Source organism: Prorops nasuta, unplaced genomic scaffold (genome assembly GCF_024137725.1).
Source record: "Prorops nasuta isolate Cenicafe-Biocafe unplaced genomic scaffold, Cenicafe_Pnas_1.2 PNAS00015, whole genome shotgun sequence".
Lineage (NCBI taxonomy): Eukaryota > Metazoa > Arthropoda > Insecta > Hymenoptera > Bethylidae > Prorops > Prorops nasuta.
This window is the reverse complement of record NW_027116812.1, coordinates 4,185,750-4,211,523: the sequence shown is the minus strand read 5'-3', so window position 1 is coordinate 4,211,523 and position 25,774 is coordinate 4,185,750. Positions and strand designations below refer to the sequence as shown.

The 25,774-nt window shown below is 36.0% G+C and overlaps 1 protein-coding gene across 1 annotated transcript; it reads right to left on the bottom strand.

Moving 5' to 3' along the window:
• Window positions 1-89: 89 nt before the first annotated feature.
• Window positions 90-9,198, bottom strand: LRR (Leucine-rich repeat). The gene is made up of 24 exons (XM_066736809.1): window positions 8,982-9,198; window positions 8,713-8,810; window positions 8,577-8,627; window positions 8,310-8,503; window positions 8,043-8,220; window positions 7,732-7,970; window positions 7,558-7,652; window positions 7,405-7,446; window positions 6,950-7,137; window positions 6,773-6,850; window positions 5,836-6,169; window positions 5,349-5,745; window positions 4,809-5,127; window positions 4,599-4,712; window positions 4,335-4,540; window positions 4,161-4,248; window positions 3,840-4,064; window positions 3,737-3,757; window positions 3,470-3,611; window positions 3,119-3,368; window positions 2,313-3,031; window positions 1,918-2,157; window positions 1,709-1,773; window positions 90-1,378 (listed from the first exon to the last, which is right to left on the bottom strand). The coding sequence occupies exons 1-24, from the start codon at window positions 9,016-9,018 to the stop codon at window positions 1,265-1,267; spliced, it is 4,434 nt and encodes a 1,477-aa protein (XP_066592906.1). The 5' UTR covers window positions 9,019-9,198; the 3' UTR covers window positions 90-1,264.
• Between the last annotated feature and the right edge of the window lie 16,576 nt (window positions 9,199-25,774).

Sequence of the window (25,774 nt, the reverse complement as noted above, 5' to 3'; positions counted from 1 at the left end):
TAGAATTTGCATAATATATATTTAGTATATAATAATCAATATTAAAATAACAAAAATTTACTAATACAATGTAAATAGCTATTGTTAAATCAAATTTCACTTTTTCATTCATAAATACTACTTTGATATTATATTTGTTTTACACTTCTCATTTTGTACATCTGTATATACACATATAATATTCGTTGCTATTAAGAAATAAATTTATATAATGGTTAATTTAAATACATATAAACTTGACATTCAAAAGTACCTATTGTTTTTCGAAAAATGTGACTAATTTAATAACTTATCATACTTATGTATATCATAATCTATGACCACAATTCATATAAAACACATGATTTCAATTCATTTACCGAATTACGACTGTTAATCATATACAAGGATAATAAATCCGTAAATGGATTCTATGACGTCATTTTTAAAGCCAATAATATAAAATACACAGTATCAATATATCAAACGTCCTTATATATACAGTATACAATTTTTATATTTGCTTAAAAGAAAATTAAAATTATTTTAATAGCTGTGTCATTAAAATTAAAATCAAATTTGGCTTTTTATAAGACTTGACAATTAACTTCTAGTAATAATGAGTTCTCAACATTTACAAATATAAGTAGAGAATATACAAAACAGTCTAAACTTTGAACAATAATAGATTGCCCTATTTCGTTTGACTGATATTTCAAAAGATTATGCACTGTACAAGACTGTCTACTATAACTACAGTAATATAAAAAATTATAGCCTAAAACATTGCTTTTTTTACGTAAAAGTTGTATAGTTATAAAAAATTCCTTTGTAAAACATATCTTATAGACACACAATAAAGGATAAAAACAAATTAATATTAGTTTTAGCCAGGCTTAGGAAGCATAACTATAAATCATATTACTTAGTATTGCGATCTTAACGTGAATGTTGCATTAAATTATTATAAATAAAATCAATTTTTAGGTCAATGTAGTTTAGAATGTTCGAGTTACATGAGATACAATAATTTATCTCAAATTACAGTCTTTTATATATAATTATAATATAAATAATTTATATTTAATTGATACACTGGTCATGATTTTCCTAAACTCGAATTGCAGTAATAGTCTTCAAATCAATATGTTTCGTTTACTGGTACCTGCTACTATGAACTTTATATATATGTATATAAATAAATATTAAGTAATATGAAGACCTTGATTATTCAAATGCTTTATACTATCATCAATTTTTGAACGTATTAGTGTATGACTGGCAGTCAGACGTCAACTATATCATTGTCATAATTGAAATTTGAATCACGCAAGAAAGAGGTACGCCGAAGCTTGACGCCCAATCGATTATTCTCAACCATTTTCGGTGCTTCCGTTGCCTGCAAATAAAGTTTATTAATAATTTTTTGGATCCTTATAAATAAAAGTAATTAAATATTCATATATAACTACATATGAATTAATTATTATACAGGAATTGCAATAAAATATAAATAGATGAAAAAGCCTATAGTAGAGGTTGTATCAATGACTGTTAGTATTAAAGCTGCATAACTTAATTCAATACAAAATATTATTGCAAGTATCTTGAGTTGAATGAATTTTAAATAAAATAAAAACAAAAATGTAAGTACCGCATCTATAAACTTTGAGAGATAAATTTACATATGCATCCTTAAAAAATAAAAAAAAAAATAAATAAAAAGTACCTTGGTTATTGACCGGTCAACAGATCGTTGAAGGACCGACCTCCATGCCGCAGGTGCGGTTTGCTCTAAAATAATATGTACAGCAAAACTTGTAAAATATAACATTCACATGCAAATTTGTTACAGTAACGTAAAAGAACAAGAACGTTAAATAGCATACTGACTTCTGTATTAATTTTAAACATGCATAGTTAATTCTATTCTCTTACCATTTTCTTTTCTATCTGTTTTCGATTTATTCAAACTTGCTGCAAGTTCTCTTACAGATCGTTTCTCAACGCTTGTATTACTTAATGAACTCGCGGTGCTGCTTGCTGACAACGTTGGCGGCAATGAAGCAGGTCCACTTACTCCACTATCAGTTGACTCATCCAAAGCGTCTCCTGAATCTGGTGTATTTCCTGCAGATGTATTGGGGCTCGAACCGTCGCTTAAAAGATTAAATTCTCCTACAAAATTTAATTTGTAATTGTAGAAACTCTAAGAAAAATCTTCCAGTATTGTGATGATATATATCATATACTATATTAATTCTTAAAAACTTACAGAAAATAATTAATATGATACTTATTAAATCATACCCTATAAAATATAATAAGTTTACCAGATTTTCTGTCGGTAGCCATGCTCCATGGTCGAGGTTTGGGCGCTGTCGCAGGAGGAGGTGGTTTAATCTTTAAGTGCGAACTATTACTTTTCCCATCACCAGCAGAACTATTACTTTTACCAAGAGATTTTAATACAGGAGATTTGGACGTATCGCATGAACTTTTTATTCCACTATTAGATCCTCCATTCGTTGGACTCTTCAGATCAAATCCAGTCGACTTTAACTTGAAAGATGAAATTCCGGTGTATTTGTCTGATTCTCCCGATTTTTTAGCACTACCTTTTTTTTCTGGGGCATCTTTATCTCTATCATCGGTATCTCTTGAAGAGCATTGATTAACGCGAAAGCCTACTATGGATACGGAATTGGATTCTATGAGGTCAACACAGCCACTAGGTACATCATCGTCAAAACTGTCTTTGTTACTTTCTGACTTGCCGCTTGTCCCTTCACTTATAGTACCGTCACAAGCATAAGCGTTTCTTCGTGCTAAAGGCGAAGCAGTTAATGGAGAATCGCCCTGAGACCTTCTACCGACTAGTGGCGAAAACTTTTCTAAATTATCAGTTGATCTTGAACGTGGAGTTGGCTCTAATAAGTTTTTTAATATTGGTGAATTGTAGACATGTTTTTTCTCTGCATCAGCTGCGGTACTTTTGTGACTGGCTTGGGATAAATTTGGACTTCCATCAATTGGAAATGTGTGTAACGAACTGTAATTTTATTAGCAAAAATAAATTATCTAAGAATTCATATGCCACGAGAATAATACCAGTATGCTAATATTTTTACAACTGTACCTATCATCACTTGTAGGTGACACTAATGGAGTGGTTGGAGTAGTAGGTCTAAAGAACACATCAAGACCTTCGCCAAGGGCTAAACCTTCTGTAGGCTGATCTGATCTCAGCATAGGCCTAGTTGGTGCTCTAGTTTTAGTTCGCCGAGGTCTAGACTTTACTAAATGCTGCAGTTGTTGACTCACTGGGTTTGGCAGTTCTGATACTGAGTCTAAAGACTCGGTTAATGAATGTTCATTCTCTGAAATCACTAAAAGATATACCATTCAAGAATCAAAGAACAGAAAAACAGTTACTTGCAGCAAATTCAATTAAATCTGCGTGGAGTTTTTAATAAAAGTATAGTTTTACCTTCTGTTTGATTTTTCGGTAACGGTGGCAGTAAATCCGGTATGTCATCAGCAGAAAGACCTTCTACCGTATCTACCACAGATTTGGGTCTTAATTTCCTTCCATGTAAGCTCTTGCGTTTGTTGGACAAATGAGGAGTTGCCTAAATATAAAAGCATTTTAAATTTATTTTCTCTAAATATAAATATTACTAATTAATGTACTAATTAACAAATAAATATTAAAACAAAACTCGATATATTTAAAACATAGGATACAATCACTTACGAGATTCAAATAATCCAATTTCTTGAGAGGTAAGCGTAAAAAAATTAGTAGTGATATAAATAACTTTTTTTCGTTTATTAGCCTAAAGATAAGGTATGCTTACCAAAGGAGATTGTTCGTTGGAGCATTGATCAACTGAGTTTGTCAAAGAGAAACTTTCCGAGGGACATTCATCTTCTGAAGCTGTACTAACTCTTCCAGCGTTTAAAACTGCAGATAAAGCTGTTCCACTTACAACGCCAATGACGCTCCCACTACTCATTGAGCCTGCGCTAGGCCTCAATACATCTGGCGTGCTACTTCTTGTTCTACTATCATAACTACCAATCTAAATACAAAAAGAAATAAAATGAATCAGCAAAAATTAATTTTTTACATAAAATGTTAAATTATCCGCATATAAAAAATATAACAACATACTAACCAAAGCTCTATAACTTCTGGACAATGATTCAATGACTTCATCCGTAATTCGATCCGATATATGAGCAGCAACTGCCAAGTTGAGCTCGCTAAATGTTATAATATAATAGAAATTACAAAATTATACATGTAATTATTTTCAATATTATTCCGCATTCATGCGAGATAAACTTACTTTACTCTGTTAATAATATCTGCTCCAGCTTGTTCATTGATGGTAATTTGAACAAATTCACCACTCAGTTGATTTTTCTCCTTACAACTTTTACGTAAATCAGTTTCTATTGCGACTGGCTCGCTTTCTTCCCCTCTTATTATTGTCTGTGATAGTATTGTTGGACACTGTTCAGTAGCACACTTTAGCATAGCATCTAATGAATCCTGTCAAAAATTACTTACATTAGGATTTCAATTATTTGACAAACAATATTTTTATTACCTGCAAGTAAGTCGAAACAACTTTATGAACTTCGGTAGCCAAATCACTTAGTTTGAGCTCTATTGGATTATTTTCATCTCTTCTTTGTAGTACTTCATGTAGTCGGGGTAATAGCTAAAATACAAACATTAATATTTCTCTTATTGTGTGTTTATTTACAATTATACTAAAAATTGTTTGACTCATAAAATAAAATAGTATATTTTTTACCTGCTTGGAATTATCTGCATCCTGTATTAAACCAGTAGCATAATTAATATCATTATTAGCATCACAGGTTTCTGCCGCGAGAGCTTTAATTGTATCCTGAGTTTGAACGACCAGTCTGTCCACCATTTGTTGAGTGGAGCTTAACAAAAATCCTTGTTGTAATCTAAATGCTTGCCCATGGCTGTATTTACATGGAGTTACATTTCTTTGGAGTAAATCTTGAATTTTCTTTGCCAAGTGTTCAGTCTTTTCAGCTGAAGTTTTCATACAAGGCTGTAGATCATAAATTGGAAATGGCATGTATCTAACGCTGAAGTTTCTGCAAATCAAATAAAGAAATATAAAAAATCTTTCCTTTTTAAACATTTATACAAAAAAACATGGTAGTTTTTCGACTGTAAGTAATCAAATACACAATGCCGCGTCGAGGTACTCTATCTTCTACATCAAAATTGTATACCACAATATCAAAGAAATTTTCAATTTAAATATGACCTTAATAAATTATTTATTTTACTAATATATTTCAAGGACACTTACTTCTCTAAAGCATGGACGATATCCGCGTAACCTTGAAGAGTAATATTATTTCTATCGTAAATAATTGTTCTAAGATGATTGTTTATTTGTAATGCTTTGGCTAGTAGTCTGGCACCAGGATCTCCAATTTGATTGCCACTAATATCTAAGATATGAAGACATGCATTGCTTCCTAAAGCATTAATTAAATTGTATAAATCACTTTTTAATCTAGAATCTGGTAAATGTAAAGCTTGTAAGACACAATCATCTTCTTGAATCATTTGCACTAGAGCATCCATAACAATAGCAATATGCTTGCTCTTCATCCCAATAGTATTTCTTCCCATATACAATTGCTTGATTGATTTATTTTTACCAACGGCAGTTATAACTTGAGCTAAGTCGACATCCATGTCTGAAATTTTTTCAAACAATTCAGTAAAAATACCTTAAAAATTTATTCATAAAAGAAAGAGCCCATTTGTTTATTTAAAATTATACGTACTGCTTTCTGAAATATCTAACGAAGCTATGCACCGAACTCCGTGAATACATGATTCTAAAACGTGTGCACCCATAGATCCTAAATTGTTTCCACTCATATCCAACTCTAAGCCGACTGTACTTTCGTTGCATGCTAAACCAAGCAGTAGATGTTTTAACGCTTCTAGTGGTAGTTTGCAAAATGATATATTTAAGTATTTTAATGAGAGTGTTGCTGTAAAAAATTGTTTGAAGCTTGGAGGTATTTCTTTGGTCTTTTTGCTTGAAAATGAATTGCGAGCAACATTCAGATGGACTAGATTTGTTGCACAACCTCGAAGCAAAGCACCAAATAACTAGTGAAGAAATTCGATATATTACGTATAATTCTCTCTATGTACAAAGTGCGCCCGAAAAGTTTAGTGAATGCTCCCATACTTTTAAAATGTCACTATTTACGAGAATGTGCCCACGTACACAAATTAAGAGACATGTCAACAAGCGCCCACTATCATGCAAGTCACCAAAATGAAGCAAAACTGCACACTGTGATCAATCAAACGGAGTCAATATAAGAGCTCATGCTATTGCAGAATGGAACGTAAAACTGAGCAATGCTTTAAAATTTCGGAGATAGTGTAAGGCGAGAAACCAAAAAGAAGAATGTGGAGACTAAATTTGGATAGTTGCGAGTGTTGAAGCAAAATCACCTTAGTGTCAACGAGCTGCTCCGTTTTGCAATTACATATTTTCATAGTGACTCCGTTTCATATTTCGAATGTGCAACTTTGCTTCACTATAATAATTTTTAAAATAAGGGGCACTTTTTGACATGTTTCTCATTTTCTATTTGTGGGCGCATCATCCTATTTAACGGACTTTTCCTAATATGGGGCTTTTCACCAAATTTTTTGGATGCATCTTTCTATAAGTATACTTTACAGTGGTTCATTACTTACACATTCTAAAGTAGTTTCTGTTCCACTAAGATCCAAATGTGTCAAACTGTTAGGTTGTGCCAAAAAATTGCATAAATTCTACAAGGAAATAAATTGGTACAAGATTTATTATAAAACTGTATTTTCACTGGAAAATCATTACTAATTTATGTTAGTGTTTTATTGTTAGATACTTGCATTAATATCGTCCTTTAAAGTATTTCCTGAAAGATTTAAATATTGAAGACTAGTTAACATGCTTCTATTTAAACTCAAAGCATGAGCGATTTGTCCAATTCCCTTCCCTGTTAATCCACAATGTGCCAAATTCAATTTCTGAAGACCTTTAGGTAATTTTCCAATTGGACCAGACAAATGAGTGCCTCCTAAAAACATTTATAAAAGTTAATTAACAACCTGTTTATTTCTTTTACTTATAGTAATATTATAGTGTAACATTATGGCAAAAGGCAGTAACAAATTTTGAGATTAACAATGAAATAATGCATCAGCACTATATTGAACAATGCAATTAATGGGATTAAGTAAAAATATAGTTATAGCATAGAGCATATGCAAAAGCAATATTTAAAAATTAGGCATAATATATAAGATTACTAAACACTATACATAAATTATATTTTTTCACAAACCTTGCATCAACTTGGCTATTATACCACATAAACTAGAGGCTCCTATATGAACATATAAATTTATACATAATTTGGACAGTTAATAAAAATGTTATTTTTTAAATGTTTCATTAGCAGTACAATATACTATACTATTTTATAATTTTTCCTTACCTTTATCTTCAATTGTATTGTATGATAAATCAATAGTCTGAAGCACTGTATTGGCATTGGACATTAAAGCCAAAGACAATTTGTGAGCAAAATCCCTTTAAAGCAATATAATTATTTTTGTTAAATAGATTATTTTTTATTGCATGTTAATATTTATGTTCATTCCCTTCTTACCATTTAATACCAAGATTATCAAGATAAAGCTCCTGAATAGACAAAGATCTTCTAATCACATGTAACAATCGTTCCAGTGGCTCATGACTTAGTTTAAGGTGAGATGCTTTCAATTTTGTAAACCATGTATTATATTCTAAAGCAGATATAATTGGAACTAAGTCTTTTTGATCTAAATGATCAAAATCCCTTAAATTAAGCTCTCGCGTATCATGTGATAAATATATCGTATCTACATCCTAAAATTTGATAATTAAATTCATAAAGTGCCTTTTAACTATACTACAATTGGTTTACTATAATTGGCATACCCAAGCCACTTCTTCTCTATATAGTACGCCATGTAAGTCACACATACACGCATATTGAGTGGAGAATCCTCCACAAGGACCTGTATTTCTTGTTGCTTCAGTGCTTCTTGCTAAGTCACTTCCCCTTATACTTTGTAGTCTACTAGCTGGTATTACCTCTATTTTTCGTACGATATAACTGAAATGATTCATAAAGTATGGGTGACTCATACAACAAAATACAAATATTTTATATTAATTAATAATTTTAAGCTACAAAATACTTACTTAAGAGGTACAGTTGGAAAAATATTACGAATAGCAGTATGTAAGGCCTCTATCATAGCATCCACTTCCCCAGTATCTGCACTTGCTCCGATTGTTGTAAAATTGTAGTTTCTGTCTGCTGCAGCTAGGCATAATGTGTTAGTTCTTTTTGACTCTATAGAAGTTATTTCTAGATAGTGAAAATGACAGTCAATCTAGAACAAAAGGAGCATTATAAATTTAAATGCTTTTCTAATTAATGGTAATATTAATGAATAGAATACTAACTCTTGTAGGTACTTTAGCCGTTAATAGAAACAAACGACATGGAGAAAACACCTAAGCACAGAGCAATTAATATTTATAATAAATCTAGCATATTTTTCTACCACATTGATGTTAAAGCACAATACAATGTACTTACCAAAACACGATTTTCCTGTTTATCTGGTTTTGTCTCCAATTTCACTACGTTTTTCAACAGTATCTTAACATGTTTGCCAAGAAGGGCTTTTACAGACTCTAAAAAAATAAAATAAAAATTATATCGTTATTCTTATACACATTCTTTGATAATTACGTTACTGATAATTATAAGATTGAAAAATAAAGACAAGTTTGCACAGAACATAAAATAGGTGCAAAATTGACAGAAAAGTCTTATGTAGTAATGTAAACATTATAATCACCAACCGTTCAAGTCTTTCGTGAGCTGCGATCTTGTTGACATCTTGATAACGAAACTCTATTTCTGGCGCATTTCAGAATAATGAAAAAATAATTGTTTTCGCCATTTGACAGTTAAAATTTTTCTAATACTTGTAGGATGTCGTCACCGATCTGGGCGCCGTCACTATTGCATCGGAATAACCCAGCAGACGCCATTTTCCCTTGACTGGCAGTGCTGACCAATGCTGACTGGTGCTGACTGCTGAGTGCTGGCTGGTGCTGGCACCTAGGGCACCTAGGCCCTAGGGCCGGTGTAACGGAGCAATTCGCAAGCCTCATGTACATACATACAACATAGCGAGTAAAAATCTGAACATGGAAATTTGGGTTGGCAGCAGTGATTATTAGGTATAATGACGTCATTTTTCATAGAATCAGATTTTTGCCAAATGGGTAGTACACGAAACATTTGACAGGTCCATTTGTTTACATTAATATCTTTTTAACAATGTTAAATGCAAAGCATGTGTTAACAATTGGTGAAGTAATGTATTTAATAATTATCACTACGATTTGTAGCTGACAAAATGTAATGAAATGTTATTACTGAATAAAATAAATTAAACCTTGATTTTGTGTGTTTTTAATTAAATTAAAAATGTAGATATTGTTATGTTAACATGTAAAAAAAATGGAAGTTGCCGGTTTTGTATAAGAATTATATAGGGCAGTACTTTATAATTCATTTTGAAGCGGGGTGATAAATGAAAAAAAGTTTAATTTGTTGAAAGTGAATTTTATTAAACTCTTAAAGGTGTTATGTAATTTAAAATTATCTTTTAATTAATATAAATATTTATAATTCTATAGAGCGATAATTACATAAAGGTATCGTTTCCTGGTTTCATGAAGATTTATTGGTGTAAAAGGACCACAATGATATTACGTCAGTCAAAAGAACTGGCCTAAAACTAGGAATAGAAAAAGTACAGCTTTGTAGTCGTATTAGATATAAAAATTATATATTGAAACCAATAATGAATATTTTACTATTTAGGTCTTCAATTAGAAACCAAAAGGGCCACCAATAAGCTCGCTACATCCTTGAATCTGTCAAAAGTCTCGTGTACTAACCATTTGGCAAAAAATGATTCTGTAAAAAATGACGTCATCTGGCTTTTCAATCACTGCTGCCAACCCAAATTCCCATGTTCAGAATTTTACTCGCTATGTTGTACAACCAATGCCAGGTATGGCTTTTTCTAATGTTTCGATGCATTTAGGAACTGCTTTAAAAAGACACCAGCGCTCTTACTATGTAGTGCTAATACGCGCGCCTATGTATAACTCATCCTCGCTTATCTCGTATATACACAATGGGAAATTAAATCATATGTAGTTCAGGCATCAGATAGTGTAGTAATGAATTAAATAATATAATTCAACGCGGGAAAGAAAACTATAGTATAATTAACGGGAATCCGTATACCGACATTACATAGCGAAAACTATTTCGCATGCAACGTCGTCATTTGTTGACGGATTGTAAAGTTATTACAGGTTTTTGGAAATGCCAGAAGCTTATCTACTAAGTTACGGTAGGAAAATTAACAAAAAATGAAAAAAAATTTTTTGTTTAAATAAATATATTAACATTATTGAGAAACAACAATTAAATCGCAAAATCCCCCAACGTACTTTACTAGATAATGTTCATACGTTTCCAAAAAGTCCACAAAAATGCAAATCTGTCAAGAAATGACGATGCTGCATGCAAAATAAATAATTGAAGAATTTCGTGTTGGCGACTTCCCGAACACGAAATTCTTCCATTATTTATTTTGCATGCAGCATCGTCATTTCTTGACAGATTTGCATTTTTGTGAACTTTTTGGAAACGGATGAACATTATCTAGTAAAGTACGTTGGGGGATTTTGCGATTTAATTGTTGTTTCTCAATAATGTTAATATATTTAATTAAACAAAAATTTTTTTTCATTTTTTGTTAATTTTCCTAACGTAACTTAGTAGATAAGCTTCTGGCATTTCCAAAAACCTTTAATAACTTTACAATCCGTCAACAAATGACGACGCTGCATGCGAAATAGTTTTCGCCCTGTAATGTCGGTATACGGATTCCCGTTAAGGTGTGGTGTGCTCTTGGCACTTCTACAAGATTCCCAAAGATCATAAAATTAATTCGAATCTTTTACTAATCGGAAGGGATCTTGTAGAAGTGAGCCCCCCCACCACGACAAGGTGGCACACCGTCGGGGAGGAGGCGGCGCCGCCTCACCTGAAACAAAAAGAAAACAAAAATATACTTGAAAAAACGAGTATTCAACCCGAAATGTGGAAGGATTTTCAAAGAAAATATTTCCACATTTCAGATTCTAATTAGGAATTTCAAAGACAGACAAAGATATAAATTAATTAATAAAGCATGCTACAAAAAGTGAATGAATAGAGAAACTAACTAAATTGTTACTTCTTTCTAGCTGTTAATTGAAAAGCTTCCTCCTCTCGAGCGTGAATGTTAATTCACACAAAGGTCAACCAGATCATGACTGATACTCTCCTCAGTGACTAATTACCCTTACATTCTTTATCCCTTGGTGTGGATCCGAGTTGTCACACGAAGAACTACTACGTCGAGGAAACGATTTACACATCAATAAAGATGGACCCCTATTAGGTGAACTTAATGAGCCAACATCGAGAGTCCACAAGGACAAAGTAAGTAAGGGTTGATAGTCGCTGAAGGAGGATCAGCCCGAGCCAGTTGACACTCGAGAGTCCACTTCTCAATAAACACCTGTACTTGAATTAACAATGAATGAAAGTAATAAAAATAAAATTTGCCTATCCTTGAAATTATATAAATAAATGTGGACTTAAGTAAACGGAGAGTGTTTACTTCCTACTCCTTGGTAGCCTTGTCCTATAAGCGTCCTTCCTAAAACATAAATTAAATTAAACAAGTATGAGAAATAAGAAAAGAATGTATTTGCCTGTACGTCTTCCTCCAACGACGGCTCGATTCCGAATGATGGTTTGACTCACTCCAGCCCAGGGTGGCAATGGCGCATGATTGGTGTCGGTTCGTGTTGGATTTATGCCGACAATCGACAATGTGGTCACTACCCATGGTCCTCTCCCGATCCAACTGAAACAGAAAGAAAACAAAAATATACTTGAAAAAACGAGTATTCAACCCGAAATGTGGAAGGATTTTCAAAGAAAATATTTCCACATTTCAGATTCTAATTAGGAATTTCAAAGACAGACAAAGATATAAATTAATTAATAAAGCATGCTACAAGAAGTGAATGAATAGAGAAACTAACTAAATTGTTACTTCTTTCTAGCTGTTAATTGAAAAGCTTCCTCCTCTCGAGCGTGAATGTTAATTCACACAAAGGTCAACCAGATCATGACTGATACTCTCCTCAGTGACTAATTACCCTTACATTCTTTATCCCTTGGTGTGGATCCGAGTTGTCACACGAAGAACTACTACGTCGAGGAAACGATTTACACATCAATAAAGATGGACCCCTATTAGGTGAACTTAATGAGCCAACATCGAGAGTCCACAAGGACAAAGTAAGTAAGGGTTAATAGTCGCTGAAGGAGGATCAGCCCGAGCCAGTTGACACTCGAGAGTCCACTTCTCAATAAACACCTGTACTTGAATTAACAATGAATGAAAGTAATAAAAATAAAATTTGCCTATCCTTGAAATTATATAAATAAATGTGGACTTAAGTAAACGGAGAGTGTTTACTTCCTACTCCTTGGTAGCCTTGTCCTATAAGCGTCCTTCCTAAAACATAAATTAAATTAAACAAGTATGAGAAATAAGAAAAGAATGTATTTGCCTGTACGTCTTCCTCCAACGACGGCTCGATTCCGAATGATGGTTTGACTCACTCCAGCCCAGGGTGGCAATGGCGCATGATTGGTGTCGGTTCGTGTTGGATTTATGCCGACAATCGACAATGTGGTCACTACCCATGGTCCTCTCCAGATCCAACTGAAACAGAAAGAAAACAAAAATATACTTGAAAAAACGAGTATTCAACCCGAAATGTGGAAGGATTTTCAAAGAAAATATTTCCACATTTCAGATTCTAATTAGGAATTTCAAAGACAGACAAAGATATAAATTAATTAATAAAGCATGCTACAAAAAGTGAATGAATCGAGAAACTAACTAAATTGTTACTTCTTTCTAGCTGTTAATTGAAAAGCTTCCTCCTCTCGAGCGTGAATGTTAATTCACACAAAGGTCAACCAGATCATGACTGATACTCTCCTCAGTGACTAATTACCCTTACATTCTTTATCCCTTGGTGTGGATCCGAGTTGTCACACGAAGAACTACTACGTCGAGGAAACGATTTACACATCAATAAAGATGGACCCCTATTAGGTGAACTTAATGAGCCAACATCGAGAGTCCACAAGGACAAAGTAAGTAAGGGTTGATAGTCGCTGAAGGAGGATCAGCCCGAGCCAGTTGACACTCGAGAGTCCACTTCTCAATAAACACCTGTACTTGAATTAACAATGAATGAAAGTAATAAAAATAAAATTTGCCTATCCTTGAAATTATATAAATAAATGTGGACTTAAGTAAACGGAGAGTGTTTACTTCCTACTCCTTGGTAGCCTTGTCCTATAAGCGTCCTTCCTAAAACATAAATTAAATTAAACAAGTATGAGAAATAAGAAAAGAATGTATTTGCCTGTACGTCTTCCTCCAACGACGGCTCGATTCCGAATGATGGTTTGACTCACTCCAGCCCAGGGTGGCAATGGCGCATGATTGGTGTCGGTTCGTGTTGGATTTATGCCGACAATCGACAATGTGGTCACTACCCATGGTCCTCTCCAGATCCAACTGAAACAGAAAGAAAACAAAAATATACTTGAAAAAACGAGTATTCAACCCGAAATGTGGAAGGATTTTCAAAGAAAATATTTCCACATTTCAGATTCTAATTAGGAATTTCAAAGACAGACAAAGATATAAATTAATTAATAAAGCATGCTACAAAAAGTGAATGAATCGAGAAACTAACTAAATTGTTACTTCTTTCTAGCTGTTAATTGAAAAGCTTCCTCCTCTCGAGCGTGAATGTTAATTCACACAAAGGTCAACCAGATCATGACTGATACTCTCCTCAGTGACTAATTACCCTTACATTCTTTATCCCTTGGTGTGGATCCGAGTTGTCACACGAAGAACTACTACGTCGAGGAAACGATTTACACATCAATAAAGATGGACCCCTATTAGGTGAACTTAATGAGCCAACATCGAGAGTCCACAAGGACAAAGTAAGTAAGGGTTGATAGTCGCTGAAGGAGGATCAGCCCGAGCCAGTTGACACTCGAGAGTCCACTTCTCAATAAACACCTGTACTTGAATTAACAATGAATGAAAGTAATAAAAATAAAATTTGCCTATCCTTGAAATTATATAAATAAATGTGGACTTAAGTAAACGGAGAGTGTTTACTTCCTACTCCTTGGTAGCCTTGTCCTATAAGCGTCCTTCCTAAAACATAAATTAAATTAAACAAGTATGAGAAATAAGAAAAGAATGTATTTGCCTGTACGTCTTCCTCCAACGACGGCTCGATTCCGAATGATGGTTTGACTCACTCCAGCCCAGGGTGGCAATGGCGCATGATTGGTGTCGGTTCGTGTTGGATTTATGCCGACAATCGACAATGTGGTCACTACCCATGGTCCTCTCCAGATCCAACTGAAACAGAAAGAAAACAAAAATATACTTGAAAAAACGAGTATTCAACCCGAAATGTGGAAGGATTTTCAAAGAAAATATTTCCACATTTCAGATTCTAATTAGGAATTTCAAAGACAGACAAAGATATAAATTAATTAATAAAGCATGCTACAAAAAGTGAATGAATCGAGAAACTAACTAAATTGTTACTTCTTTCTAGCTGTTAATTGAAAAGCTTCCTCCTCTCGAGCGTGAATGTTAATTCACACAAAGGTCAACCAGATCATGACTGATACTCTCCTCAGTGACTAATTACCCTTACATTCTTTATCCCTTGGTGTGGATCCGAGTTGTCACACGAAGAACTACTACGTCGAGGAAACGATTTACACATCAATAAAGATGGACCCCTATTAGGTGAACTTAATGAGCCAACATCGAGAGTCCACAAGGACAAAGTAAGTAAGGGTTGATAGTCGCTGAAGGAGGATCAGCCCGAGCCAGTTGACACTCGAGAGTCCACTTCTCAATAAACACCTGTACTTGAATTAACAATGAATGAAAGTAATAAAAATAAAATTTGCCTATCCTTGAAATTATATAAATAAATGTGGACTTAAGTAAACGGAGAGTGTTTACTTCCTACTCCTTGGTAGCCTTGTCCTATAAGCGTCCTTCCTAAAACATAAATTAAATTAAACAAGTATGAGAAATAAGAAAAGAATGTATTTGCCTGTACGTCTTCCTCCAACGACGGCTCGATTCCGAATGATGGTTTGACTCACTCCAGCCCAGGGTGGCAATGGCGCATGATTGGTGTCGGTTCGTGTTGGATTTATGCCGACAATCGACAATGTGGTCACTACCCATGGTCCTCTCCAGATCCAACTGAAACAGAAAGAAAACAAAAATATACTTGAAAAAACGAGTATTCAACCCGAAATGTGGAAGGATTTTCAAAGAAAATATTTCCACATTTCAGATTCTAATTAGGAATTTCAAAGACAGACAAAGATATAAATTAATTAATAAAGCATGCTACAAAAAGTGAATGAATCGAGAAACTAACTAAATTGTTACTTCTTTCTAGCTGTTAATTGAAAAGCTTCCTCCTCTCGAGCGTGAATGTTAATTCACACAAAGGTCAACCAGATCATGACTGATACTCTCCTCAGTGACTAATTACCCTTACATTCTTTATCCCTTGGTGTGGATCCGAGTTGTCACACGAAGAACTACTACGTCGAGGAAACGATTTACACATCAATAAAGATGGACCCCTATTAGGTGAACTTAATGAGCCAACATCGAGAGTCCACAAGGACAAAGTAAGTAAGGGTTGATAGTCGCTGAAGGAGGATCAGCCCGAGCCAGTTGACACTCGAGAGTCCACTTCTCAATAAACACCTGTACTTGAATTAACAATGAATGAAAGTAATAAAAATAAAATTTGCCTATCCTTGAAATTATATAAATAAATGTGGACTTAAGTAAACGGAGAGTGTTTACTTCCTACTCCTTGGTAGCCTTGTCCTATAAGCGTCCTTCCTAAAACATAAATTAAATTAAACAAGTATGAGAAATAAGAAAAGAATGTATTTGCCTGTACGTCTTCCTCCAACGACGGCTCGATTCCGAATGATGGTTTGACTCACTCCAGCCCAGGGTGGCAATGGCGCATGATTGGTGTCGGTTCGTGTTGGATTTATGCCGACAATCGACAATGTGGTCACTACCCATGGTCCTCTCCAGATCCAACTGAAACAGAAAGAAAACAAAAATATACTTGAAAAAACGAGTATTCAACCCGAAATGTGGAAGGATTTTCAAAGAAAATATTTCCATATTTCAGATTCTAATTAGGAATTTCAAAGCAGACAAAGATATAAATTAATTAATAAAGCATGCTACAAAAAGTGAATGAATCGAGAAACTAACTAAATTGTTACTTCTTTCTAGCTGTTAATTGAAAAGCTTCTTCCTCTCGAGCGTGAATGTTAATTCACACAAAGGTCAACCAGATCATGACTGATACTCTCCTCAGTGACTAATTACCCTTACATTCTTTATCCCTTGGTGTGGATCCGAGTTGTCACACGAAGAACTACTACGTCGAGGAAACGATTTACACATCAATAAAGATGGACCCCTATTAGGTGAACTTAATGAGCCAACATCGAGAGTCCACAAGGACAAAGTAAGTAAGGGTTGATAGTCGCTGAAGGAGGATCAGTCCGAGCCAGTTGACACTCGAGAGTCCACTTCTCAATAAACACCTGTACTTGAATTAACAATGAATGAAAGTAATAAAAATAAAATTTGCCTATCCTTGAAATTATATAAATAAATGTGGACTTAAGTAAACGGAGAGTGTTTACTTCCTACTCCTTGGTAGCCTTGTCCTATAAGCGTCCTTCCTAAAACATAAATTAAATTAAACAAGTATGAGAAATAAGAAAAGAATGTATTTGCCTGTACGTCTTCCTCCAACGACGGCTCGATTCCGAATGATGGTTTGACTCACTCCAGCCCAGGGTGGCAATGGCGCATGATTGGTGTCGGTTCGTGTTGGATTTATGCCGACAATCGACAATGTGGTCACTACCCATGGTCCTCTCCAGATCCAACTGAAACAGAAAGAAAACAAAAATATACTTGAAAAAACGAGTATTCAACCCGAAATGTGGAAGGATTTTCAAAGAAAATATTTCCACATTTCAGATTCTAATTAGGAATTTCAAAGACAGACAAAGATATAAATTAATTAATAAAGCATGCTACAAAAAGTGAATGAATCGAGAAACTAACTAAATTGTTACTTCTTTCTAGCTGTTAATTGAAAAGCTTCCTCCTCTCGAGCGTGAATGTTAATTCACACAAAGGTCAACCAGATCATGACTGATACTCTCCTCAGTGACTAATTACCCATACATTCTTTATCCCTTGGTGTGGATCCGAGTTGTCACACGAAGAACTACTACGTCGAGGAAACGATTTACACATCAATAAAGATGGACCCCTATTAGGTGAACTTAATGAGCCAACATCGAGAGTCCACAAGGACAAAGTAAGTAAGGGTTGATAGTCGCTGAAGGAGGATCAGCCCGAGCCAGTTGACACTCGAGAGTCCACTTCTCAATAAACACCTGTACTTGAATTAACAATGAATGAAAGTAATAAAAATAAAATTTGCCTATCCTTGAAATTATATAAATAAATGTGGACTTAAGTAAACGGAGAGTGTTTACTTCCTACTCCTTGGTAGCCTTGTCCTATAAGCGTCCTTCCTAAAACATAAATTAAATTAAACAAGTATGAGAAATAAGAAAAGAATGTATTTGCCTGTACGTCTTCCTCCAACGACGGCTCGATTCCGAATGATGGTTTGACTCACTCCAGCCCAGGGTGGCAATGGCGCATGATTGGTGTCGGTTCGTGTTGGATTTATGCCGACAATCGACAATGTGGTCACTACCCATGGTCCTCTCCCGATCCAACTGAAACAGAAAGAAAACAAAAATATACTTGAAAAAACGAGTATTCAACCCGAAATGTGGAAGGATTTTCAAAGAAAATATTTCCACATTTCAGATTCTAATTAGGAATTTCAAAGACAGACAAAGATATAAATTAATTAATAAAGCATGCTACAAAAAGTGAATGAATCGAGAAACTAACTAAATTGTTACTTCTTTCTAGCTGTTAATTGAAAAGCTTCCTCCTCTCGAGCGTGAATGTTAATTCACACAAAGGTCAACCAGATCATGACTGATACTCTCCTCAGTGACTAATTACCCTTACATTCTTTATCCCTTGGTGTGGATCCGAGTTGTCACACGAAGAACTACTACGTCGAGGAAACGATTTACACATCAATAAAGATGGACCCCTATTAGGTGAACTTAATGAGCCAACATCGAGAGTCCACAAGGACAAAGTAAGTAAGGGTTGATAGTCGCTGAAGGAGGATCAGCCCGAGCCAGTTGACACTCGAGAGTCCACTTCTCAATAAACACCTGTACTTGAATTAACAATGAATGAAAGTAATAAAAATAAAATTTGCCTATCCTTGAAATTATATAAATAAATGTGGACTTAAGTAAACGGAGAGTGTTTACTTCCTACTCCTTGGTAGCCTTGTCCTATAAGCGTCCTTCCTAAAACATAAATTAAATTAAACAAGTATGAGAAATAAGAAAAGAATGTATTTGCCTGTACGTCTTCCTCCAACGACGGCTCGATTCCGAATGATGGTTTGACTCACTCCAGCCCAGGGTGGCAATGGCGCATGATTGGTGTCGGTTCGTGTTGGATTTATGCCGACAATCGACAATGTGGTCACTACCCATGGTCCTCTCCAGATCCAACTGAAACAGAAAGAAAACAAAAATATACTTGAAAAAACGAGTATTCAACCCGAAATGTGGAAGGATTTTCAAAGAAAATATTTCCATATTTCAGATTCTAATTAGGAATTTCAAAGCAGACAAAGATATAAATTAATTAATAAAGCATGCTACAAAAAGTGAATGAATCGAGAAACTAACTAAATTGTTACTTCTTTCTAGCTGTTAATTGAAAAGCTTCTTCCTCTCGAGCGTGAATGTTAATTCACACAAAGGTCAACCAGATCATGACTGATACTCTCCTCAGTGACTAATTACCCTTACATTCTTTATCCCTTGGTGTGGATCCGAGTTGTCACACGAAGAACTACTACGTCGAGGAAACGATTTACACATCAATAAAGATGGACCCCTATTAGGTGAACTTAATGAGCCAACATCGAGAGTCCACAAGGACAAAGTAAGTAAGGGTTGATAGTCGCTGAAGGAGGATCAGTCCGAGCCAGTTGACACTCGAGAGTCCACTTCTCAATAAACACCTGTACTTGAATTAACAATGAATGAAAGTAATAAAAATAAAATTTGCCTATCCTTGAAATTATATAAATAAATGTGGACTTAAGTAAACGGAGAGTGTTTACTTCCTACTCCTTGGTAGCCTTGTCCTATAAGCGTCCTTCCTAAAACATAAATTAAATTAAACAAGTATGAGAAATAAGAAAAGAATGTATTTGCCTGTACGTCTTCCTCCAACGACGGCTCGATTCCGAATGATGGTTTGACTCACTCCAGCCCAGGGTGGCAATGGCGCATGATTGGTGTCGGTTCGTGTTGGATTTATGCCGACAATCGACAATGTGGTCACTACCCATGGTCCTCTCCAGATCCAACTGAAACAGAAAGAAAACAAAAATATACTTGAAAAAACGAGTATTCAACCCGAAATGTGGAAGGATTTTCAAAGAAAATATTTCCACATTTCAGATTCTAATTAGGAATTTCAAAGACAGACAAAGATATAAATTAATTAATAAAGCATGCTACAAAAAGTGAATGAATCGAGAAACTAACTAAATTGTTACTTCTTTCTAGCTGTTAATTGAAAAGCTTCCTCCTCTCGAGCGTGAATGTTAATTCACACAAAGGTCAACCAGATCATGACTGATACTCTCCTCAGTGACTAATTACCCATACATTCTTTATCCCTTGGTGTGGATCCGAGTTGTCACACGAAGAACTACTACGTCGAGGAAACGATTTACACATCAATAAAGATGGACCCCTATTAGGTGAACTTAATGAGCCAACATCGAGAGTCCACAAGGACAAAGTAAGTAAGGGTTGATAGTCGCTGAAGGAGGATCAGCCCGAGCCAGTTGACACTCGAGAGTCCACTTCTCAATAAACACCTGTACTTGAATTAACAATGAATGAAAGTAATAAAAATAAAATTTGCCTATCCTTGAAATTATATAAATAAATGTGGACTTAAGTAAACGGAGAGTGTTTACTTCCTACTCCTTGGTAGCCTTGTCCTATAAGCGTCCTTCCTAAAACATAAATTAAATTAAACAAGTATGAGAAATAAGAAAAGAATGTATTTGCCTGTACGTCTTCCTCCAACGACGGCTCGATTCCGAATGATGGTTTGACTCACTCCAGCCCAGGGTGGCAATGGCGCATGATTGGTGTCGGTTCGTGTTGGATTTATGCCGACAATCGACAATGTGGTCACTACCCATGGTCCTCTCCAGATCCAACTGAAACAGAAAGAAAACAAAAATATACTTGAAAAAACGAGTATTCAACCCGAAATGTGGAAGGATTTTCAAAGAAAATATTTCCACATTTCAGATTCTAATTAGGAATTTCAAAGACAGACAAAGATATAAATTAATTAATAAAGCATGCTACAAAAAGTGAATGAATCGAGAAACTAACTAAATTGTTACTTCTTTCTAGCTGTTAATTGAAAAGCTTCCTCCTCTCGAGCGTGAATGTTAATTCACACAAAGGTCAACCAGATCATGACTGATACTCTCCTCAGTGACTAATTACCCTTACATTCTTTATCCCTTGGTGTGGATCCGAGTTGTCACACGAAGAACTACTACGTCGAGGAAACGATTTACACATCAATAAAGATGGACCCCTATTAGGTGAACTTAATGAGCCAACATCGAGAGTACACAAGGACAAAGTAAGTAAGGGTTGATAGTCGCTGAAGGAGGATCAGCCCGAGCCAGTTGACACTCGAGAGTCCACTTCTCAATAAACACCTGTACTTGAATTAACAATGAATGAAAGTAATAAAAATAAAATTTGCCTATCCTTGAAATTATATAAATAAATGTGGACTTAAGTAAACGGAGAGTGTTTACTTCCTACTCCTTGGTAGCCTTGTCCTATAAGCGTCCTTCCTAAAACATAAATTAAATTAAACAAGTATGAGAAATAAGAAAAGAATGTATTTGCCTGTACGTCTTCCTCCAACGACGGCTCGATTCCGAATGATGGTTTGTCTCACTCCAACCTAGGGTGGAAATGATCGCATGAAAGGTGTCGATTCCTTATAGGGTTTATATCGTTATTGGATACGGGGTCATTAACCATGGTCCTCTAGCGCTCGACCTGAAACAAACAAAAAAATTAGAATAAATTTGGAAAAAAAACGAGAATTCAACCCGAAATGTGGAAAGATTTTCAAGGAAAATATTCCCACATTTCAGATTCTAATTAGGAATTTCAAGGACAGAAAAAAATATAAATTAATAAAGCATGCTACAGAAAGTGAATGAAAACAGAAGCTAACGAAATTGTTACTTCTTTCCAGCGGTTAATTGAAAAGCTTCCTCCTCTCGAGCGTGAATGTTAATTCACACAAAGGTCAACCAGATCATGACTGATACTCTCCTCAGTGACTAATTACCCTTACTTTCTTTGTCCCTTGGTGTGGATCCGAGTTGTCACACGAAGAACTACTACGTCGAGGAAACGATTTACACATCAATAAAGATGGACCTCTATTAGGTGAACTTAATGAGCCAACGTTGAGAGTCCACAAGGACAAAGTAAGTAAGGGTTGATAGTCGTTGAAGGAGGATCAGACCGAGCCAGTTGACACTCGAGAGTCCACTTCTCAATAAACACCTGTACTTGAATTAACAATGAATGAAAGTAATAAAAGTAAATTTGCCTATCATTGAAATTATTTAAATAAATGTGGACTTAAGTAAACGGACAGGTAATTAAGCCTTACTCGTTGACAGCCTTGCCCTATACTTGTCCCTCTTAAAACTTAAAAAAATTAAGCAAGTATGAAAAGTAGATAAATAATTAGGATATTTTTTAGTACGTCCTCCTCTGATGACGGTTTGACTCCAAATAATGGTTTGTCTTTCTCCAACTGATGGAGAAAAGGGTACAGGGTTGGTATGAATTCCATATCGAATATATATCGATATTGGACAGTTTTGCCACTAAGAATAGTCCTCTTCCACTCCACCTGAAAATAAGAAATGTTAATAAAATTTGAAAAAACGAGTATTTAACCTGAAATATGGAAGGTTTTTCAAAAAAAATATTTCCGTATTTCATTTTATAATTTGGAATTTAAAGAACTGGCAAAAATGGTATTTAATACGAAGATTATACCAAAAACATACGATTATAAAAAAAGGGAAAATGGTATTTGATTCTAGTTATTGATTGAGATGCATCTTTCTCTCGAGAGAGTGAACGTTAATTCAATTAAGATGTGCCTTTATTAGTTAAACTGGACATGTGGGAAGATAGAATCTCCGTGGAAAATGAAGTTGAGGTGATTCCCTTTATTTTAAAAGGAATTAAGAAACCTGAAAATGACACCCTACCTAATACCGAAAACTATAATGACTATCTATTCACTAGCTAAAGAGCCTACATATAACGCCAATCTAAACCTAATGAAAAACAGAAAATACGCGCAAAATAGAAATAGACGATACGGAGGATCTGAAAAACATTAAAAACAAAACAAGAAATGATTTTAACCGAAGAATGGCCAACTATAACCTACTGATAGGTTTTTGGTCATTCTTTAGTTAATAAAAAAAATTTCCACGGATTTACCCGTGGGACTCACTCATTCAGCGAATTCCCAGCCATAATTCTAACATATTCTGCGACAATACCGAAGATGGCAATGGTGATGTTGATGGCGATGATAATGGCGTTTATGACGACGATGGAGATGAGGACGCTGACGTTATGCACTAGCGAAAAAATGATTTTTAAACGGCACTGCGCGAATTCTTTTTAAGGTACACTTCTCGCGACAACCGCACTACGCGACGAGCAGTTCACGACTGTCACTACAGACTCGGATTTTTAAAGTAGCAGTGCGCTACCCGATTTCTTTTAAACGTACACTACGCGAGAGAACCGCACTACGCGACGAGCAGTTCACGACTGTCACTACAGATTCTGATTTTTAAATCAGCAGTGCGCTACGCGATTTCTTTTAAACGTACACTACCGGGAGAACCGCACTACGCGACGAGCAGTTCACGACTGTCACTACAGATTCTGATTTTTAAAGTAGCAGTGCGCTACGCGATTTCTTTTAAACGTACACTACGCGAGAGAACCGCACTACGCGACGAGCAGTTCACGACTGTCACTACAGATTCTGATTTTTAAATCAGCAGTGCGCGACGCGATTTCTTTTAAACGTGCACTACGTGGGAGAACCGCACTACGCGACGAGCAGTTTACGACTGTCACTACAGATTCTGATTTTTAAATCAGCAGTGCGCGACGCGATTTCTTTTAAACGTGCACTACGTGGGAGAACCGCACTACGCGACGAGCAGTTCACGACTGTCACTACAGATTCTGATTTTTAAATCAGCAGTGCGCTACGCGATTTCTTTTATACGTACACTACGCGGGAGAACCACACAACGCGACGAGCAGTTCACGACTGTCACTACAAATTCTGATTTTTAAATCAGCAGTGCGCGACGCGATTTCTTTTAAACGTGCACTACGTGAGAGAACCGCACTACGCGACGAGCAGTTCACGACTGTCACTACAAATTCTGATTTTTAAATCAGCAGTGCGCGACGCGATTTCTTTTAAACGTGCACTACGTGAGAGAACCGCACTACGCGACGAGCAGTTCACGACTGTCACTACAGATTCTGATTTTTAAATCAGCAGTGCGCTACGCGATTTCTTTTAAACGTACACTACGCGGGAGAACCGCACTACGCTACGAGCAGTTTACGACTGTCACTACAGATTCTGATTTTTAAATCAGCAGTGCGCTACGCGATTCCTTTTTAACGTACACTACCGGGACAACCGCACTACGCGACGAGCAGTTCACGACTGTCACTACAGATTCTGATTTTTAAATCAGCAGTGCGCTACGCGATTTCTTTTAAACGTGCACTACGTGGGAGAACCGCACTACGCGACGAGCAGTTCACGACTGTCACTACACACTCGGATTTTTAAATCAGCAGTGCGCTACGCGATTTCTTTTAAACGTACACTACGCGGGAGAACCACACAACGCGACGAGCAGTTAACGACTGTCACTACAGATTCTGATTTTTAAATCAGCAGTGCGCTACGCGATTCCTTTTTAACGTACACTACCGGGACAACCGCACTACGCGACGAGCAGTTCACGACTGTCACTACAGACTCGGATTTTTAAAGTAGCAGTGCGCTACGCGATTTCTTTTAAACGTACACTACGCGAGAGAACCGCACTACGCGACGAGCAGTTCACGACTGTCACTACAGATTCTGATTTTTAAATCAGCAGTGCGCGACGCGATTTCTTTTAAACGTGCACTACGTGGGAGAACCGCACTACGCGACGAGCAGTTTACGACTGTCACTACAGATTCTGATTTTTAAATCAGCAGTGCGCGACGCGATTTCTTTTAAACGTGCACTACGTGGGAGAACCGCACTACGCGACGAGCAGTTCACGACTGTCACTACAGATTCTGATTTTTAAATCAGCAGTGCGCTACGCGATTTCTTTTATACGTACACTACGCGGGAGAACCACACAACGCGACGAGCAGTTCACGACTGTCACTACAAATTCTGATTTTTAAATCACCAGTGCGCGACGCGATTTCTTTTAAACGTGCACTACGTGAGAGAACCGCACTACGCGACGAGCAGTTCACGACTCTCACTACAGTTTCTGATTTTTAAATTAGCAGTGCGCGACGCGATTTCTTTTAAACGTGCACTACGTGGGAGAACCGCACTACGCGACGAGCAGTTCACGACTGTCACTACAGATTCTGATTTTTAAATCAGCAGTGCGCGACGCGATTTCTTTTAAACGTGCACTACGTGGGAGAACCGCACTACGCGACGAGCAGTTCACGACTGTCACTACAGATTCTGATTTTTAAATCAGCAGTGCGCTACGCGATTTCTTTTAAACGTGCACTACGTGGGAGAACCGCACTACGCGACGAGCAGTTCACGACTGTCACTACAGATTCTGATTTTTAAATCAGCAGTGCGCGACGCGATTTCTTTTAAACGTGCACTACGTGGGAGAACCGCACTACGCGACGAGCAGTTCACGACTGTCACTACAAATTCTGATTTTTAAATCAGCAGTGCGCGACGCGATTTCTTTTAAACGTGCACTACGTGAGAGAACCGCACTACGCGACGAGCAGTTCATGA